The sequence below is a fragment of the Urocitellus parryii genome, chromosome 11 (assembly GCF_045843805.1).
Source record: "Urocitellus parryii isolate mUroPar1 chromosome 11, mUroPar1.hap1, whole genome shotgun sequence".
Taxonomy (NCBI): domain Eukaryota; kingdom Metazoa; phylum Chordata; class Mammalia; order Rodentia; family Sciuridae; genus Urocitellus; species Urocitellus parryii.
The window spans coordinates 70,495,614-70,517,946 of record NC_135541.1 but is presented as its reverse complement, the minus strand read 5'-3'; the positions used below and the strand labels follow the sequence as shown (position 1 = coordinate 70,517,946).

Genomic DNA, 22,333 nt, shown 5'->3' with positions numbered 1-22,333 from the left:
CAACTGAGGAAACAAGTTGTAACGCTAAGGACAGATGCTGAGACACATCAAAAACTTCACTCTAATAATGCTAAAGAATGAAAGAAACTCCTAGCTTGGGGCATATTTATGTAACTGGATGTCAACAGTGATTTCAAAACATCTTCTGAAATTGCTGACAAACACCAGTTAGTTGAGTGGGAGAACACAAGTTCTGGTGCCTGATTTAGCAGTGCTCCTCTTCTGCCAGAAAGGGTGACCTTCGACAGATAGCTTAACCTCACAGTTTCTTCATCTGTGAAACAGGGACATTCTCAATTCCCTGATCTTCTGGGATGAGCGAGTCAAGTGCCCATCGGGCACTGAGTTGGAGCTATTGCTACTTACCTGCGTTGTCCAGTTCACTTCCTAATATCTTCTTCCACTTTTTGAAATAGATTATGTGCTGAATGCACATAATCCCCTGAATAGCAGTTACTTACAACTGATCAGTGGAAGGTGTGGGCTTGATTATGTGTCAGCTACTTCTCCAACTAAGATGAACAAGCTGTCTTCAACTGAACTTCCTGCCTTCTACGATGATAAATTAATGGCAAACTGTTATTATGCAGGGTTTATCTCCAGGGAGTAGTAGGCACTGTGCTGACATTATCTTCACAATATCCTGGGAAAGATGAAATGATGAGTAATCTAATCATCATTATCAAGATGAGGAAGGGGGTTAGGAAGGTGACCAGATGTTTCCACTATAACCAAAGCCAGATAGTCAGTAGGCCTAAGCTGTAGGAAAAATCTGGATGAAATTTTTGGAAATGTATCTTGAAGAGATTTCCTTCCAAGCAGTGCCTCATTTCAAAATGCTGAATTATGTGGCTACTACATATAGTTTTTCAGTGGCAAACTAAAAACAATATATTTCTTTTCTTTTTGGTATCCACAATTGAACCCACCGAGCCATATCTCCAATACTTTTTATTTTTTGAGACAGGACCTCACTCAGTTGCTTTGGGCCTCCCTAAGTTACTTAGGCTGGCCTCAAACTGAATATCCTCCTGTCTTCCGAGTCAATGGGATTACAGACGTATGCTACCGCACTTGGCAAAAATATATTTCTTTATATTATCTATGTGACATAGTTTAATACCCATGTGTTTCCTTTGAGTAGATCTTACCCTGATATTACTCCTGCCAGGTTTCACAGTGGACTACCTGGCAGTTTCCCAGGGGCACTCTAAAAAGGTTAAAATGGGCAAATTATCTCATGGTTGGCTGAGCTTTTGCTGCTAACCCAGACCAGTCTAAGGTTAAACAAAGGAATGGGGGCATTTAGCTACCTGGGCGTGTGAACGGTGTCAATGGATGAAGGGTATAGCCCAAGTGCATGAGCTACTGGGGCAATTATAGGCACTTCTAGACCTCACACCCCTGGGAAGAGGACATATATTGCTACCACCTTGGCAAGCAGCCCACAGCAGCAGTTTACTACCCATCTTTCTTATAGTTGCTATGGTGATATGAACAGCATGCTGCCTGCAGGAGCAAATGGGGGTGTGGGAATTGGTGTAAGTCACAAGCACCAGCCAAATTCCAAATTTCTCTCCGGAGGCTGATGGGAGAGGCAGAACCCAGTGGTGCTGGAAAACTAGCTAGCACCATCCTCTTTTCAGCTGAGGATGACCAGCTGATTCATTCTCTATAGATTGTGCACTTCTAACAAATTCCCGAATCATGCTCTTGCTGCTGCTGTCTATAAACAGCTGTTTTGATTTTTTGTTTTGTTACCGAGAATTAGGGGAGTGAACCCAGGAGCCCTTGATCACTGAGCCAGGCCACTTTTTAATTTTGAGATAGGGTCTAAGTTGCTGAGGTTGGCTTTGAGCCTGCAATTGTCCTGCCTCAGCCTCGTGACGTACACAGCTGTTTTGAGTAGCAAGGTCTTCAGAACTTACTGCGTGCACCAGAGTGCTTATTTAATAGAGGCTTACATAAGAGAGGTTTATTTCTCCTTTGTGCAACCCTGCTCCTTGAAGTCATCAGGGGACCAGACCATTGTTGCATTGCTGTGCCATGTCTGATTTGTTGCTCTGCTTTGCACAGTCTAAATTAGACCCATTTCTATAACTGCAGTTTAAGCAGCAGGAATATGGCAAGGAGGTGGCATGCCCTTCTCTTTAAGGGCCCAATTCAGAAATAGTGCATTGCTTTTCTCTTCCCACTCATTTTGCTAGAATTCAATCACATGGCCACATCAAGTTCCCAGTAAGGCTGAGAAATATTTTTATAATTTTATTCTGTGTTCCACATGCCCACTGAAAATTTCACTCTCGAGAGAATACGTATTAGAAAGACTCACAATTGTAAATTAGAGACAAAAGTAATATAAGTATTACTGAGTATGTACTGTTTGCTAGGCACACTACCTCTAAAGAATCACCTTATTCAATTGTCACACACAAGCCCAAATTCTGGAACCCAAATAGACAGGTGATATGCATTTGAGTTTCCAAAAAGTTCAAGAGGGGTTGGAGGTATGGTTCAGTGGTAGAGCACACCTAGCAGGGACAAGGCCCTGGGAAAGATCCCACTACACAAAACACAAAACAGAATAACCCCTCTGCCCCCGCCCCCCCCCCGCCCCCAACATTGAAGAAAGAACAAGCTAGTCTGTAAGTTTTAAGATTTGTGAGTGAAGTGGCTTTCCCCATTGCAGAGCATGACCCATCCCCACCTCTCAGACAGACTTGAGAGGTGCCTGGTTTGTGCTTTCCTGCTCTTCTTCTCTGGCTTCCATCTCTTCCTGTCTCCAGCAAACATTACCCTAAAAGGCTGGTACCCTTGCCTAGGAGAGCCACAGCTGGTCAGGACCAGATGGGGTCACTTTGTGCCACAGTCATAAGTTAGAAGACATTTGAAAACTTGTTTCTAGGGGTTTGCTCATTTCCCCTTTCTTTTCATGAAAGGGGCTTTTTGTTAACCACAGCCTTTGTTTGGGGACTCAGTTAATAAAGGGACCATTTTATCAGAATGAATTACTGACGTAATCACCGCCAGAAATCTTTGCGAGAGGACAGCACTCTGGCTTTCATTCAGCAAGGTGAATGGAAACAACTGTTGGGCGTTGGTCTCAAGGGCACTTTGGAGTTTGCTGTCATTAGCAATTTGAAAAGAGTTTGTTCCTGGTTGATGTACAAAGCCGGAGAGACAGTCACAGAAACTACTAGGGATATTTATAAAATATGACTTCCCTTTATACATAAAAAATGTCAGTCAGTCAGAATCCACTGGCCAGGAGTTATACAGAATGAACTCTATTATTAAATTGCTAAATCGCCACTAAGAATGGAGTCTCTGTAATGATTTCAGCTCATTTTTCTGAACCCTTAAGAAAGCGAGTCTTCTTTGCCAAGCCAACTAAACAATGGTGGAATTAAAAAAAAAAAAAAAAAAGCCACAAGAAAACTAGGTTCTGACTGCATGAGATTCACCAAAACATGGAATATTTAGATTGTTTACAATAATTTTCTTCAGATAGGTGCTCAAAAACTTTGGAGAAAGATATGAAAATATTGAGCCAAGACTTATACATTCTAATTTGTATCACCCCATGTCTGATGTGTATAAGATCAACATAAATTTATGGATACATGGGTAGACAAAACAGGCCCATAAATCCCTCATCTGTTATGTGCTGAGACTCCAACACCCAGGTATTTTGAATTAATCAGCATTTATCAGGAAACTTCTCTTAGAACAGTGCTACTTGCAAACAGCAGCATGGAATGTGGCATTTAAATCAACTGACCATGAACTCTTCAACATTCAAGGACACTACAAAGGGCTGATAAAGTCAACAAAAAGTGGGTAAGAGGAATGGTATCCTTTGATATTGTTTGGAGGCATCTCATGCCACTCAGTTCTAAGTGACTGAACCCCAATTACTAAATAGAAAATAGGCTGCCTGGGGGGAGAGCTGCCAGTGGCCAAGCTTTGGGAGTATTTCAGATTCTAGGCCCTGTAGAATGGCTGTTCTCTGAAAAGCAAGATGAGCATGGCATCTTGCCACTTCTCCCCTACAAAAATGACATGCTTGCCCTTTGTGCATGTCTGTAATCCCAGCTATTCAGGAGGCTGAAGCTAGAGGAGTGCAAGTTCAAGGCTACTCTGGGTACCTTGTCTCAAAATATTTTAAAAAGGGCCTGGGATATAGCTTAGAGGAAGAATGCTCCTGGATTCCATCCCCCGTACCACACACACACACACACAAAAAATAAAACAAACCAAAAACACCCCCAAAACCAAATGCTAGGCAGGTGTGATGGCATACACCTGTAATCCCAGCAACTCAGGAGGCTGAGGGAAGAGGATCACAAATTCAAGATCAGCCTGGGAAATTCATCAAGACCCTCTCAAAATAAATTTTTTAAAAGGGATGGGGATGTAGCTCAATGGTAGAGTACTTGTTTAGCATTTGGAGGCCCTGGGTTCAATCCGCAGTTCCACAAAAATCAAAAGCAAGCAACCCCAAAAGCTTGTTTTAAAACAACTCTTCATAAGGTATATATGTTCAGTATGTACAGCTTTTTATATGCCAATTAAACTTTAATAAAATAATTTTTAATTTATTTCTGGTGTTGAGGGACTGAACCCAGGGCATTATGCATTCTAAGCACATGCTTTACCACTGAGTTACATCCCTTTGCACCCAGCATAAAGAGATTTATCACTGGGAGTGGTGGCACACTCCTGTAATCCCAGAGACTGGGAGTCTGAGACAGGAAGATCTCAAGTTCAAAGTTATCCTGGGAAACTTATTGAGACCTAGTTTCAAAATAAAAAAAGGAAGATAAATTTTTGGACTGCAGAACAAAGATCATAATATTTGGTCTGTTGATTTCATAATTAAGATGCTGTGGCATTCTTTTAAAAATGCTGTAACAATTTCAGGTGATGGCAATTGCTCAGTGGGGAGAACAGTGCCATGTGGCTGATGGGAGGGAAACGCAAGGAGTGTTTAAAGGCTTTGATATATTACAACTGTAATTAATCATTTCTATCACTTGCATATTAATATTAATGCCCCCTACCTGGCTGACAATCTCTATGTAGCCCTGTGACTGATTCTAGTATTTGAATTCTCAGTTCCTCACACTGGCTAGGCACAATGCTGGTGCATAATCAACACTGGTGAATTATATTAATGAAGGCTGAGAGAAATAGAAGAGTATATATGGGGGATAATGTATTTGAATAAAAAATTTACCATTCACCTCTGATTCTCCAAACTTGGTCTTTTATATGGTGGTCTCCCATCTCAAACCTTTTAGGAATATAAAGGAATGGCCAGGATGTGGGAGTTCCTAATTCAATGACAGTGACTGTAGCCTTTCCTATTAGTGACAATACTTCTCAACCCAAGAGAATTTACAAGTTCTCCAGAAAGCTGACTCACCTCCAGTATCTAGATGAGAGTCCTAGAATTTAATTTTGGGGAAGACAACAAGGAAATAAGTCCATCTTTCCATAGTCTGTGCATAATCATTTAAGCTGTATTTAGGGTCCAAAGGATGTCCTGTGTTTCACTGAGTGAGTTCAGGCTTGTAGAGAGAGAACAGTACTTTGTCGCTCAGAGCACCAAAAAGTTCTTTCCCTTGAAAAAGCACTCCCAGGGAAGGCCCATGAAACACTTGCCAATAAATACCTAGATGGGGGTCAGGAAGTTTTTCTTTTCTTTTTTTTTTTGAGACAAGATTTAGACAATCCGTAAGCTAGATAAAGTAGGAAAATCATAATCTAAAAAGTGTATTCTGCTAGAATGTCCCTGGACATGACCTATCCTAGCTTGAGACAAACACAGGAAATACAGTTTGTCACTAAGATGAATAGGAAGTCAAAAGTTTTCCAACTCAGTAAACTACGGGTCTTATTTTATAACCACTACCTCCATCAAAAGAGTAGGAAATTAAGTGATACTTACTTTGGTTTTGTGTTATCTTCCGAATGGTTATTTTATAAAGTTGTGAGTCACCAAAGTCACTAAAATTATTGTGGCTGTAATTACACATTTATTTTTAAAAAACATTTTCTATTTATTGGTAATATTATAGTATCAGTACAAAAGTGTCTCATATAATCAGAAATCTAGTCCATGGGAAAAAAGTTACTATTAAAGGATGTATTTTTTTTCCTTGTTATTATTTATTTTTAAGAAAAACAAAAAGGCCCAACAATCTATACCCCTTTACTACATCTCAGGCCTTCAAGAGGGTAAAATCCATAGGGGATTCTACAAAGCAGCAGCATTTAGCAAATATTAAAAGAAGTGCTTATTTGAGGTGCTATTTAAATTAAAATAGGAAAGAAATCAATGTCAGCAAATCTAAATTTATAGGTTTGGACCTGATGTGTCTTAAGCAATCTGAGTAAAGCAATATTGCACCAGCTAAGCAAAACAAATCAAACACCTCAAAAAAGGTAGTAGAGTAAGAAAAAGTCAATTTAATCATTTACTTTAGCAGGCAAGCAATTTGTAAACATTCAGTAGCGGCAGCATCCAAGTTACAAACAATTAAAAAGAACCAAGATTAGTGATTATGATTTTTCCTTCTCTTTCCCAAGGAGAAAAAATTAAAAAAAAATAAGAAGAGAAAAAAGAAAAGATTTGGAAATGAATGACTTAAAACACTACAAACATTGAACATTCAATTATGTCTTCTATCAGCCTTCTATGCACCCTCTCATGTTTTATTTTAAAAGATGTATCTACTCCTAAAATGCATTATCTTGCAATAACTTGTACATTAGCATTTGCAATCTAGGAAGTTGTTCCTGCACATGGATGTGCATGTAGTATCTCAGTTTAAATCCCATTTGCAAAGGGAACATTTATGTCTTGATTCAACGCTTCTTTGACTTCTAATGGCAGAGTGTCAAAAAGGTGATCTTCCACAGCAAGCCCGCTTTTCTTGAGCATTCGACACTGGCCCAGCTGGGCTGGCAGGCGGTCCAAGCAGTTCCCCTTCAGCTCCAGCTGAGTGAGCTGGGACAGCTGACCAATTTTTTCTGGGAGGGAGGTGATGCAGTTCTGTCCCAGATTCAAAGTCCTCAACTTCACACATTTAAACAATTGTTTTGGCAGAATGTCTACTTTGTTCCCAGTGATATGCAAATGCTGCAAGTTCTGAAGCAATCCTATTTCTATGGGAATCATTGAAATGTTGTTGTAGCTTACATCTAAGCATCTGAGTTTCTGTAAACTAAATACTGCCACTGGTAAAGACTCGAGCTTGTTGTTGGAGAAATAAAGTGACTCCAAGTTTTTGACATGGGTAATGGAGGGAGGAATGGTAACAATTTTATTATGCCATAATTTTAAACAAGTCAGTCGTTTTAAATGCTGGAAACTGATGATCTCCTCGATTGTGCGTATGTTATTTGACTTTAAATCCAGTTCCTGTAAATTAGAGAGGCTGAAAATAGCATGTGGAATTCTCTCTAGTTCACAGTTCTGGAGCTCCAGCTCAGCGACATTCATCATTTTCTTAAGGCTGTTCAGTACCAAGAGTTTAGTGCCGTCATTATGAATGACTAACTTCGTAAGATGTGGAGCCACATCTGTAATGTTGGAGGGAACTTTGGTCAAATTGCTCTTCACGTGGAGAATCTTAAGGTGCCGCAACTCTCGGAGAGATTCAAGTCCTATCATCTTGTTGTTTTCTGAGTTCAAATTGCCTATCAAGTACAACTCTCGAAGGTTTTTGAGCAAATACACCCAGGCAGGAATTTCAGCCACATCTGTGAACTTCACGTGAAGGCATCTCAAGTGATCGCGGAGAAAGCTAAAAGCAGTCTGTTCCACTTTCGCAGGGCAGTGGCAGAGGTGGAGCTCTTGGAGGTTGGTCATTTGAGAAATCTTAGCAGGAATTTTAGCTTCTGGAATCAGTTCAAGTTTTAGCACGTCCAGGTCTGTGAGGTCAAAGACGGCATCGGGCACCCCTGACAGCATGAACAAGTGCAGCTCCTGCTTGTCCTGGGCATTGCGGGACACGTGCTGTCTGAGCTTCTCAAATGTCCATTCATGGTTCAGACTGATTTCCCTCAGTTTGTTCTCACTGACTTCCGATAAGAACACACCAAAACGCTTGGAATAGAGCTGGTCGTACTGGTCTACCATGTGCAGGAGGAACGCAAAATCGTTTTTGACGTCTGGAATGTCACTGAAACTGCTCTCTTCTCTAACTTTTTCGAAAGAATATTCCTTCAAAGGTATCCTGAATAACCAGAAGAGAGTGTAGAGGCAGATAAAACCATAAACACAAATAATGGATATGTAACTGATGAGAAGCTTCTTCAACATATAAGCCATATTGTGGGTGCACTCAAACACCTCATAACCAGTCAGGTGCTCGACTTTCGGCTTGCAGACATGCTCAAAGCTGATGGCATTAACAAAATTTGCAGTGTAGCAGAGAATAAAAATGAACTTGGCTGTTTTGATAACTGTTTGGACCACATACAGTTTATAGATCAAGTCACTGTCTTCTACGTGGGCACGGAATTTCCTCACTTTCTCGAACAGGGCTTTCGCCTGTTCCCCATCTTTTTTATCCAGGATGGTCATGCTGGGAACTTCGATCACAGGCTTTTCAGCTGAGAATTTGAAGCCAGTTTTGTTGATCATTGGGGTGCTGGCGCTGGGGCTCCCTTCATCGCTGCTGGTGGACACATGCTTTGGTAGAGTCTGGGCCCCTGTTATCCTCTGCTTGTTTTCCTCTGAGTCTTCACAGGCTGTCTCAGACAGCGCTTTAGTAGTCCAAGGAGATTCAAAGCACTTTCCTAGTATTGAAACAAAATGCTCTACTTTTGAGCATGTTTTGGGATATTTGAACCAAAAGTTGCTACTGACCATGAGAATAATAGTATGTATAAGAGCAAGGTATGGAAAGTACTTAGAATACCAAGGAAGGGCCAGATGGTAACACATCTGATTAATAAATACATATTGCTGAAAATCCAAGTTTGTTTTTCGGCCCGTGGGATCTCTCTTCTCTTTCTTTTCCTCCTGGCTTGGAACTGTGGAATCCATGTGAGGATACGTGGCTCTGAGAGGTATGTCAGGTGTCACAGGAGATGTGCCAAAGGAAACGTCGTTCGTTGTCCGCCCATCTTGGTCTTGGTGAGTGGCTGTTTCCATCTTCGGGATTTCGGTGGTGATGTCAGTGTTTCCTGGTGATGTATGTGTCTTTGAACTTACAGGAGATGGCAGCACTGGCAAGCAGACCACCTGATCTTTGGTAAGTTGCATGGTTCCGGCAAAGATGGCTACCATCAACATTACAACAGCCAGGTAATCCATAAACACGTCCCACCATGGTTTCAGGATTCGGTAAGTTGGCTGAATGTCATTAAGTGAAGCAACTTCCGCAAGGGTAAACATTCCTAGAAAACGAAAGAGAGAGAAAGAGGACATTATTATAGAAATGCAAGTGACAACGGTAAATGAGAAAAAACCCCATGCTTGCTCCAAACTAAAGAGTCTTTTCATCCAAGATAAGCATAGTAAAAATAAACAAAGAGGAATATATATGAAGCAAACGGTCATTTGTTTATGGCTGTTTCTCCCTGACTGCAAGAGAAAAAGGAAACAAAAACAAGGATTGCATGGTATGAATGATGTCAGCCTGCTCGAAGTCTAGTGATGACCGGATGTGGAGGAGGATAGGACAGCGGGATGAATTTGTTATGGATTGGACTGATTTAAGGTTCAGACTTAAATTCAGGGCAGGAGCATGGGATGACTTCTATTGTAAAAAACCCAAGTGGAAGGGTCTGCATGTACTATCCAATTCTGGACAGTCATGTATCCCAGACTTGATCCTGCCATTTACCAAAGGTGTGATTCTCTAAGCCTTGTATTTCCCATCTGCAACTTCTAAAGACTATCAGAAAGGCTTCATAAGGAAAGAATGCAAATGCCCTTAGCATACCCTCTGGTCCCAAGTACTTGTTATCTGTTTATATTAGTTCTTATTATTGTGCTGGAAGTGTCCACGAACAGTTGAAATAAAAGTTCCAGACTTGAAGAGAAGACATAGAATACATACTTAGGATTTATCAACATATAGTTGATACTCTGGAATCATAGTACGCCAAACTAAAAGATAAACAACTCTATCTCATGCCATGAGTATTTCAGTCCCAATCTAGAGATCACAAAACAGCACTGACTCACAGGCTACAAAGAAGCTTTTACTTCAAGTACATGGATACTATGCCTTGCACAAGTTTATTCTTGGTAAAAAAAAATTGATGGTCCACCTAGGACCATAATTTTAAAGGGCCATTTGTGTGGATAACAGGAAAAAATATATATATATATATATATATTTTTCTATCAGGTTAGGGTTGGAGGATTGAATTGAGAAGTGAATGTCGACAGTGACTGTCCTAAGAACATTAGCTGTCTTTTGCATCTTGATTATTTCAGCTGGTATCCCCACCTCCACTCTTGACCTCCTCCAACCTGTCAGTCTTCCACCCTACTGCAGGTCCTTTGGCCAATTCCTCCCCTCCCCACACTCTTAAGTCAGTAACTTCAGTTTCTCTAACAAGCTATTCTCCCTGAGTTCAGCCCCTTGTTGTTTCCTCTTTCTAGACTACTTCCTCCCCCTTTTGACACTAGGCTGTCAGGTGTCTGTCAGGGGCTCCCACATGACTCTGCAGCTCTCCCCATCATGACCCAATCACACTGCCTGTCTGATCTCCCACTAGATTATCAATTTGGTAAGAATACGGGCTGTGGCCATCTTCCTTCTGTGTCCTATATATCCAATGCTGGATACACAACAGTGCTCAATCAGTAACAGAATGTATACGATTCTGATCATCACCTTCATCTGCATAAAAGTTCCAGGAACACTTGGTGACTGTCTACCTATGGTATTAGGCAGAGGAGCATTTTATTAAGCTGAATTCTTTCACTGAATGGCTTCCTGGAAAAGGAAATAGAGAGGGGGAATAGTTTGAAATAATCAAAATGTAAAAGACAAGTCACCAATGTTCTTTGGATAGTTACTAGCACAGAAACTCCAACCTCAGCTGAGCTCTTCTCTAGCACACTGTCTACTCTGCCACCCCACTGGAGGTTCTGTGCCCCTGCATTTCCTTCAGTCTACTTCCCTTCTGTCGAGTTTTATTTTCTCTTTAATTACCGTGGAAGCACTACCTTTTGCCCCACATCTACTCCCGAAAGAGTACAGAAAGCAGTTAGTAATAATAATAATAATAATAATAATAATAATAATAATAGTTATTGCTTGTCACCTTCCTGCCAAATACCATGCACTATCTCAGGAGCTTTATATCTGACACCATCCCTGTGTTTGTACAGAATGCATTCCTGAAAATGAACGTATGAAAAATTTAGAGTTTAAGGTTTTGATGGCAAAGTAAATGGCTCCATTTCCAAAATACTATAAAGTATTATAAAATCCACCCAAATCCCTAAACTGAAAAAGACAGATAATACTAAGTGCTGGTGAGGATATGAGAGCAACTGAAACTATACCATCTTTCAACAGAAAAAGTATAGTGAAAGTAGGTATGGCTACAGCCTACTGTAGTTATTCATGCTAGGCCACAGTCTAATTCAAGTACAAATGTTAAGATGATTGCTACATGTTATCATTATTACATAGAACTGGTTCTGGAGAAAAATCTTTAGCATGCACTCCTTCCTCTATGATATCTATACCTCATTTATAAAATCTTCATAAGGACCTCACAGGGTAATGTATCAGGAACACCCAGTTCACAGTTTGGCACAAAATAAGCCTCCGAAGATATTCATTGAATCCAAATGTAAAAAAAGACTTACTAGGAGATAAGCAAGCGAATTTCAGTCTTTATAACTAAAGAAAGGATTGGCTTCTCCACCACTCAAGTCAAACCCAGGGTCTTGAAGTGCAGTCTCCCAGTGTAGATTGGCAGCTGCTGGGCCCTGGAGGTGCGCCGATTTTTAAATCTTCAGACTAACTGCTATTCAGCTAAAGAATCTGTGACCTACCTGGATCTACACCTTGCCTTCAGGAGCTCCACCTAGAGGAACTCTGCTCAGAGAACTCTATAGCGACCTCATCCTGAGAAGGGAGCAGACCAATATACTCTAACCCACTCCATGCCACGTGGCTGAGAAGGGAAACCAAGAATTTGAACTCCAACTGGTAATTTGAGGAGCAACATAAAGAGAAAGAACTTGACAGCCTGAGGCTACTACTCTCATGTGCAGTACATGCCTCAAGAAAAAACAGAAAGACATTGGGGAGCAATGAACCTATACTCTGACAATTTTTGACCACCATAAGGAAACAATTCCTTAATTTTTTATCAAGAAACGTTTTTTTTCCCCCTCTCATCCTTTTCTTTCTTTTTTTTTTGATTGTTTGCCTGTGTGCTGAATGGTTCATGAACCTTTGTACATATTTGCCTCTTTTCTCATTTCCTGTATTTTCTGAAGACAGTTATTTTTCATGATTCTGTCTTTTGAGGGATAGGGTTTTTGATTGGTATATTGTAGTTTTGTATTGTTTTACACTTATCTATTTCTCTTTGATTCTCTCTTCATCTCTTCTGCATTATCCCTGTTCACCTTTTGAAATAAAAAATGCTTTGTCAAAGTTAATGTTATTACTGTTGGCAATTGCTTATCACACCGTTTTTGTTTATTGTGCCGATTAATGCTGTAGATGTTATAACAGGATCTAAGTATTTAGTCAAATGCATTGGTTGTTGTTATTATTTGTCTCCCCCTAAACTGTAAAGTACCAGAAACTTCAGGCACGTTGTAAGTCATAGGGTAGAAACTCCACTGCTTCACATTCATACTGATAAGTGGGTAGACACACAAACAATACGAAGAAGTGAGGAAACAAACCATCACAAACAAACCAAAATACCTCAATAATAGAATCCTCTGACATCGCAGTGGAGAAAATGTCAGAGAAGGAGTTAAGAAAGTTTATAGTTAAACTGATCTGTGAGGTAAAAGGTGATGTAAGGAGTGAAATCAGAGAAAATATAGGAAATGAAAGATTACTTCAATAAAGAGAAGGAATGAAAAAGAACCAAACGGAAATACTTGAAATGAAGGAATCAATAAACCCAATTAAAAATCCAATGGCCGGCGTCACCAGCTGATTAGACAACTTGGAAGACAGAGTTCTAGGCAATGAAGACAAATGTATATAATCCTAAAAAAAAAAAAAAAAAAAAAAAGTTGACCACAGAGAAAAGATGTTAAAAGATCATGAAGAGAACTTTCAAGAAATATGGGATGTAAAAAGGCCAAATTTAAAATTCTTTGGGACAGATGAAGGCTTTTAAAACACAAAGTAAAGGAATGTACAATCTTTTCAATGAAATAAAATCAGAAAATTTCCCAAACCGTAAGGATGAAATGGAAAATCAAATTTTTGTTAAAAAAAATTTCACAACTAGAAAGCCTGTACTACAAAATATAATCACTAAGTTATTTCACAAAGAAAAAATAAAAATTAAAAGTGAAAACCTGCAGAAGGAGAAATTACACTAGAAGATTAGTCAATCAAAGGAGAAATTAATACAAATTAAAAACTAGAAATAAATCAAAATGACAGGGAATAAAAATCATCTCTCAATAAGAACAGTGAATGTAAATGGCCTAAATTCATTAATCAAAAGGCATAGGCTGGCTGGAAGACTGAATTAAAAAATTCAATATGCTATCTCCAAAAGACTCACCTCACAGGCAAAGACATCCACAGACTGAAGGTAAAAGACTAGGAAAAACATATCAATCACATGGATCTCGTAAACAATCAGGTTTTCTATTCTCATATCAGATAAAGTGGACTTTAAACCAAAGTTAATCAGAAGAGACAAAGAAGGTCATTTCATGCTGCTTAAGGGAATTATGTACAACAATAAATAACAATTGTAAATATTTATGCCCCAAACAATGGAGCATCTAAGCACATCAAACAAACTCTTCTCAACATCAAGAATCAAATAAACCACAACACAATAATACGGGGGGCCTCTCTCATCACTGGATAGATCTTCTAATAAAAAACTAAATAAATAAACTATAGAACTAAAAAATATAATTAATAATTTAGACTTAACAGACATATATGGAATATTTCATCCAAAGACTGAATACATTTTCTTTTCAGCAGCACATGGATCATTTTCTAAAACAGACCATATCTTAGACCACAAAGCAACTCTTAACAAAGACCAAAAAGTAGACACAATACCTTGCATTCTATCAGATCATAATGGAATGAAATTAGGAATCAATGATAAGATAAAAAATAGAAGCTACTCTAACACCTGGAAATTAAATAATTCATTATTGAACAAGGAATGCCAGCAGAAGAAATCAGTGGTGAAATAATAATAATAAAAAAGCCACTTAGAGGTAAATGAGAATAGTGATATAAGAAATCAAAATCTCTGGGACACTATGAAGGCAGTTCTAAGAGGAAAGTTCATAGCATTGAGCTCGTTAATTAAAACAACAGAAAGACACCAAATAAATAATCTAACATTGTATCTCAAGTTCCTAGAAAAATAAGAACAAATCAATACCAAAATCAGTAGAAGACAGGGAATAATTAAAAACAGAGCTGAAATCAATAAAGTTGAAATTTAAAAAATTAAAAAAAAATCAATGAAACCAAAGTTGGTTTTTTGAAAAAATAAACAAAATTGATAAATTGTTAGCCAAGCTAACCAAAAGAGAAAAAAAGATCAAGTCATTAAAACTCATGATGAAAAAGGAAAAATCACCACAGAACAGACACTACTGAAATACAGAAGATAATAAGAAACTCTTTTGAAAATTTTACTCCAATTAAATTAAAAAATCTTGGAAGATAATCGACAAATTTTGAGAGGCATATGATCTAATAGAACTAGGAGGATACAGAAAATTTAAATAGACCAATTTGAAGAAATTAAATTGAAGGTGCCATCCAAAGCCTACCAACAAAGAAAAGCCCAGGACAATGTGAATTGTCAGCCCAGTTCTGCCAAACCTTTAAAGAGAAACTAACACCAATCATCTTCAAATTATTCCATGAAATAAATAGAAAAGGAGTGACCCCTTCCAAGCTCATTCTATGAAACCAGTATCACCCTGATACCAAAAGACAAAGACACATCAAGGAAAGAAAACTTCAGACCAATATCCTTGCTGAACATAGATGCAAAAATTCTTAAAATCCTGGCATATCACATACAAAAACCACATTAAAAAGATAGTGAACCATAATCAAGCAGGGTTCACCCCAGTGATGCAAGAGTGGTTCAACAAATGGAAATCAATAAATGTAATTCTTCACATAAACAGACTTAAAGACAAGAATCAAGATTACCGCAATAGATACAGAAAAAAAAATTAGATAAAAATACAGCATCCATTCATGTTGAAAGCACTAGAAAAACTAGGGACAGGGGGAACATACCTCAACATTGTAAAAGCTATCTATGCTAAATCCAAGGCTGACATCATTCTAAATGGAGAAAAACTGAAAGCATTCCCTCTAAAATCTGGAACAAGACAGGCATGCCCTCTTTTACTTCTATTCAACACAGTTCTTGAAACTTTAGACAGAGCAGTTAGGCAAAAGAAAGACATTAAAGGGATATGAATAGGAAAAGAAGAGTTCGAACTATTTGATGATGATGTGAAACAGAATTAACACCCATAAATCAATTGTGTTCCTATTCATGAGTGATGAAGCAATTGAAAGAGAAATCATAAAAACTATCCCATGCATAACAACCTCAAAAAAAAATTGGTCATCAATCTAACGAAAGAGGCGAAGAATCTCTACAGTGAAAACTACAGAACACAAAAAGAAAGAAATTGAAGACTTTAGAAGATGGAAAGATCTCCCATGTTCTTGGATAGGCAGAATAAATATTGTCAAAATGGCCATACTACCAAAAGCACTACACAGATTTAATGCAATTCCTATTAAAATTCCAATGATATTCTTCATAGAAATAGAAAAAGCAGTCATGAAATTCATTTGGAGAAATAAGAGGCCCTGAATAGCCAAAGCCATCCTTAGAGAGAAAAGCGAAGCAGGAGGCATCACAATACCAGACCTTAAATTATACTACAAAGCTATAGTAGTAAAAAACAGCATGGAGACCAATGGAATAGAAGACACAGAGACAAATCCACATAAATATAGTTATCTCATATTAGACAAAGGCACCAAAAACACACACTGGGAAAAAGACAGCCTCTTCAACAAATGGTGCTGGGAAAGCTGGAAATCCATACATAGTAGAATGAAATTTAACTCCTCTCTCTCACCCTGCACAAAACTCAATTCAAAGTGGATCAAAGACCCAGGTATTAGACCAGAAACCCTGCATATAGAATAAGAAAATGTAGGCCCAATACTCCACTGATATGTGGATGCTAACCCACAGCAAGGGGGACAGAGTGGAGTAGGGAGGAAGAATAGAGATTTAGTGGATTAGACAAAGGGGAATCAAGTGAAGTGAGTGGGGATAGGAATAGAAAAAACAAGGGCTGGGGATATAGCTCAGTTGGTAGAGTGCTTGCCTCGAATGCACAAAGCCCTGGGTTTGATCCCCAGCACCAAACACCAAAAAAAAAAAAAAAAAAAAGAAAAGAAAGGCAGTAAAATAAATCTGGCTTACTTTTTCTGTGTACATATATGAATACACCACAGTGAATCTTAACATCATATATATCCACAAAACTGGGGCCCTAATTAGAATAAGATATACTCCATACATGTATAAATATATCAGGATAGGTTCTATAGTCATGTATAACTAAAAAAAACCAAATAATAATTTTAAAAATGTGTTATTCAATATCACATATTCTTTTAAAAACATGTAAATAAAAATTACTTATGGGCTGGGGTTGTGGCTCAGGGGTAGAGCACTTGCCTAGCACATATGAGGCCCTGGGTTCGATCCTCAGCACCACATAAAAATAAATAAATAAAACAAAGGTATTGTGTCCAACTACAACTAAAAAATAAATATTTTTTAAAAATTACTTATAGGGCTGGGGATGTGGCTCAAGTGGTAGCGCGCTCGCCTGGCATGCGTGCGGCCCGGGTTCGATCCTCAGCACCACATACCAACAAAGATGTTGTGTCCGCCGAACACTAAAAATAAACAAATAAATATAAAAAAAATTACTTATATTAGAAAGGAGTAAATTATATTAGATTGGGTACAACTTTGATGCCCCAGAGACCTGAGTTTAAATCTTGTCCTTTGTTCACATTTGATAGAAGTGTAAAATGGTTAACTAACTACACATTGGAAAACAAAAATCAATGAGATTATTACCAGCAATCAGCAAGATTCTAGTATCAAACAGAAAAATATGATCACCTAAATTAAAACTTCAAGAACAATAAATCTTACCATCACTACAAACTTCCCCAACACTCAATATACATGTAAGCATGTACATGCAAGTACACAGACTCACAAAACACCCAAGTCAGATATCAAAAATCCCTACAATTTAAGAAAATAATATCCGGAATGGTGGTACATGCCTATAATTCCAGGTACTCAGAGGCTGAGGCAGATCCGAGGATCACGAGTTAAGGCAAGCCTCAGCAACTTACCAAGGCTTCAAAATATAAGATGATTTTTTTTCTTCTTAAAAACGGGACAGGGGAACCCCTAAATTAAAAAAAAAAAAAAAAAAAAAGACTTTCTTGGGGCAGCCAAGGCTTTGCTTATGTTAGGCAAGTGCTCTACCTCGAAAGGACATCCCTCGCCCAATGAAACACTTTTTAAATAGAACCTACTATTATCTGATTTCACACTGGGCAAAATCCACCCATTTTGTGAATCACCAAAAACTTTTTATAAAATCCATTTAACACCTGGAAGATGAGTTCTGAAGAAAATTTAGAACTTGTGAAATATAAAAAGAACTTTACACAAGGAATATTTTGGTACCTCTTTAGTAGTTTCTCCCAAGAGCACTGCTATTCTCAGAGAAAATTTGCTTCAAAGCTAAGGAACAAAACTCTAAATACTTGGTAATGGATCTAAGGCAAAGCAGCTTAAGAATTAACAAAAATGTGTTAATATGTTACCGTGAATTCCTGGCCTTTTGTTCTAGCTCTCACTTGTAAAAACTCAGGCTCATGTCTGAGAGCTTGAAGAGGAGAACTTATTCATGGGTCAAATGAAAGAAGTCTCCAAGTCCATGCTTCCACGTTTTTTTTACTCACAGGACCCCCGGTGATCCTCAACACACTGTCACTGGCATACCCTAAATCCCAAACTCTGGACAACAGAATGTCACCATGCTTTGGTTCCTACAGACCCCTCTTAGTTAACACACTCTCAGCTAGAAACTTCACTTAACAAATATTTACAGATTATTTGCTATGTGCTTGATACAGCTTCTGGGGATTGTAAACGGGAATAATTTAAAACCAGAGGCTGCCCTTATTGAGAACCGCATCCTAGAGAAAACATAAAACAGGAGATAATGGCAAAGGTCTAACTGGCCCCTACAATTAGAGTCTGGCAGCTACCTGACCTTAACTAAAGCTCCAGAGACAGCTGGCCCAAGCCTAGAGTGAAGCCTTCATAAGCCTAACCTTCATAATCGTGACTTTACCCAGTTTATTATGTAGCCAGTAGGATTACTAAGAGAGCTTTGCTTGCATCTTTCAAGTCCCTTCTTTCCACCTGTAACATGGGCATCTTGGACCAAAATTTGATAATTCTATTCTTCACTTTGAGTGTTTTTTTTTTTTTCCTGGAGTATGCATGGCACAGGCCAGAAACAGAGCTAAGGAAATCATGCTAGGGATGGAATTCCCTGACCTCCTAAGCAGCTCTGCATGGTCCCAGAAGCTTGTCGCACTCTCTTCCAGCTGTCTCTGGGATAGAGAGCCCCTCTGTTGGCACATGTTGGACATGGAAAGCTGGGAGCCTGCCAATCCTTACTTCTGCTGTGGTGAAGACTGCTGGAAAGCACCCAAGTACCTGGTACATACACGTGCTCATCCTATGAGCCCTCAAAAACTTCTCAAAGGTAGTATGAGAGAAAGATACTAATACAAACTCTAATCCTTGGATAGGTAGCTTATTTAGTTGAAAGGGTTTCTTAGTAGTGTATTGGAGGCCCTAGTCACTAGAAATAAAAATGAATGTATAGTCAAATAATGGCTGCTCCTGAGGCCGGCACAACCCTTAGGCTGTCTTCCTTTCTCCCTCAGCTGGGTTTAAATGCTTCTCCTACAAGGAGGGCAATGCACAAGATAGGCACTTAATTAATAAAGGTCACTATTAATTATTCCAAAGTAAAAATGATCGGCTTTGACAGGCTGATCATTTTCAACGTCTGGATGGACAACACATTATAGCTCTTTGTAACAGGTTATTCTGAACCTAACTCGTTCCAATAAACAAAAAGCAGGCAGTTTAGCTCACACCTAAACGTTTTATAGGGACAGAAAGACAAAGGTGAGGGTGAGCATATCCTTACTAGGACAGACGATCAATATCTAATTCCTGATGAAGGGCAGAGGCTTAGAGCCTGGTCTTAGCACACAGCAGGTAATAGAAAAGGCCAGGGATGAAGGAGCTCCAGAGAGGGAGTCTCTTTGAGTTATGAAGCTGCCAGAGCCTCAGATTTCCTCACACATGGGGTTTTCTTCACTTCTGCACAGGCAATGGCGCAGGATGTTATAGTGCCTAGGCACATGCTAAACATTCAAGCACATACTGTACACTGAAGTGTTAAAGCTATGCAAATTGCTGGAGAAAATTGGTGATCAAATTCAGCCATATTTTCTCTCTCACTGAGTGTAGAGGAAGGAAATACCCATCTAGTTGGACACATAAATCAAACTGTCAACTGGGAAGAGCTGCCAAGAAGAGGAATGGGCAGAGGCAGATGTGCCATGCAGAAAAAAAGCAGCTTATGCACCAGCATGTCACCTTTGCACAGGGCCCTTTCAAGGCCAGCACTACTTCTGTTACCTTTAATTGTTTACTCTTTTCTCTGAGCTCCCCAAATTTCATAAATTTCTGGTCCTAGAAAGCATGGACCTTTCCCTGATTGCATGGCGAGATGAAAGTGGATGATGAGAGTTTCCTCGGTCAACAGATCAGGGAGGAATTTTCTGAAGTTATGACAAGTGAAGTATGAAGAAAGAGCCAGAGCCCAGAGCTCAGGGAGTGAGGACAGCGTGAGATGACGCAGGACCCTAGAAGATTTGAGATCATCAAACTAAGGGTAATGGCAAGTCAATGTGGAGGTTTTTTGTTGAAGACAAGTGAAAATCAGTTTTATGTATCTTTATCAAAAGAATACTCTGGGCTTAACATCCAGGTTAGTAGGGAAGATGAGAGCTCAAGAAGGCAGCTGCTGGGGCTGGGGTTGTGGCTCAGCGGTACAGTGCTTGCCTGGTGTGAGGCCCTGGGTTCAAATCTCAGCACCACATAAAAAAATAAAAAATAAAGGTATTATGTCCAACTACAACTAAAAATTAAAAAAAAAATAAGGCAAATGTTGCATTACTCTGGTCAAATGACATATGTGGTAGTTATGACCAGGCTGTGAGTGATAGAGAGGAAAATGAGTAATAAGCAAGTCTTATAAAAGTTAGGGGGTGGGGGAAAGCAGAACTTAACAACTGATTGTATGGGGAAGGGAAAGAGGAAAAGATGTGACTCCCAGATTTCTTTTAATCCTCCATTTCATTGTTCCACTATTTGTTCTTTTACTCTGATTCACATGGTTTTATTATAAATTAATTTTTTCACATGCCTTCAAATCTCTTTGAAAAGTTAAGATTATATATAATAAATGAAAACTATAAACCCTCATATTCTTGGACAAGAAATAGACCATGAAATCTACCAGCTTAGTTGGAATATAATGTGTTATCAATGTAAAGGTAATTGATAACTACTCTTTTGCAATATTTCTGGAGTGAAGCATACTTTGAAAACTAAAAATATTTAATTTTGTCTTTACCTATATTTAAAAAGTATAACCATTGTGTGCAAAACAATCAGAAGGGGTCAACTTGCCTTATATCAGTTAGCTTTTCCTTGCTATTACCAAAATACCTGATGAGAATAATTTTGAAGATGACACATTTATTTTAGGCCTATGGTTTCACAGGTCTCAGGCCATGGTCAGTGATCATAGTAGGGTAGGGTGGTGGAAGAAAGCTGCTCAGCTTGTAGCAGCTGGGAAACAGTGAGAGCAAGGAGCCAGGGACAAGATAAAGCCCAAGGACATACCTACAGTGACCTATTCATCCAGCCATGTTCCACCTGCTCACCCAATAGTCTACTAAAATCATTAATCCAGGGCTGGGGCTGTAGCTCAGTGATACAGCACCTGCCTCACAGGTGTGAGGCATTGGGCTCGATCCTCAGCACCACATAGAAATAGATGTTGTGTCCACCAAAACTAACAAATAAATATTAAAAAAAAAAAGAATACAGCTCTCAAGGGCTGGGATTATGGCTCAGTGGTAGAGCACTCGCCTAGCATGTGAGAGGCACTGGGTTTGATCCTCAGCACCACATAAAAATATATAAATAAAAATAAAGGTATTATGTCCATCTACAACTAAAAATATTAAAAAGAAAAACAAAAAGAATATAGCCCTCACAATCTAATCTTTGTACCCATGAACATTTCTGCGTTGCTTCACATGTGTTTTTTGGGGAACGTTGCAAATCCAAATCATAATACTTGAGTTTGAGCCCCAGCACCACAAAAGCAAAAATACTATCTTGGACCATTTTCCCAGAGTTAAATAGATGTGCTTTATCAGAAAGTAAATATTCAAAATGATCCATAGTCAAAGATCTTCATGAGTTTTCAAAGAAGCAACTCATCTAAAATAAGAAAAACATACTGAATTAAAAATTAGATTTGTCGTATTTTGTACCTTCCCACCACATGAAGGTTTAGGAGTTTTTTTGTTTTTGGTTTTTTAAATAAACCACAGGCCACTCAATTCTGATTCAGTATTATAACTCCACTAATTCTTTATAATTGGGAGAAGTGTTATAATGTCCTAACTATGGCTCTCCATTAAAACTCCACTTGTTCAAATAATTTGGGGACAGGGAAATGACCATTAATTACAGCACACCTTAGCTAATGAAAGGCTTCCTGCTAAATGTCCTCTCAGAACTCCCTCTCTGGATTATTTGTAATTTTCACAAGAGTGACACAAATAAATAGATGCTAAGTACTTAGAAACAAGATTAAATATGAATAAAACATGTCTTTGTTTTATCAAATCCTTCA

General features: G+C 38.7%; 1 protein-coding gene across 2 annotated transcripts in view; it reads right to left on the bottom strand.

Annotated features, from left to right (window-relative positions):
* Positions 1–6,110: 6,110 nt before the first annotated feature.
* Lrrc8d (leucine rich repeat containing 8 VRAC subunit D) overlaps positions 6,111–22,333 on the bottom strand; it is a 97,047-nt gene continuing 80,824 nt past the window's right edge. Inside the window, exons 1-2 of one of the 2 annotated variants that reach the window (XM_026409973.2) lie at positions 10,866–10,948; positions 6,111–9,414 (exon numbers count right to left, since the gene is read on the bottom strand). In XM_026409973.2, coding sequence (XP_026265758.2) covers positions 6,836–9,412 — 2,577 coding nt within the window. In that variant the 5' untranslated portion in view covers positions 9,413–9,414; positions 10,866–10,948 and the 3' untranslated portion in view covers positions 6,111–6,835. Of the gene's footprint in view, positions 9,415–10,865; positions 10,949–22,333 lie in introns of those variants that run through there. The other variant, XM_026409972.2, reaches the window with a different exon arrangement.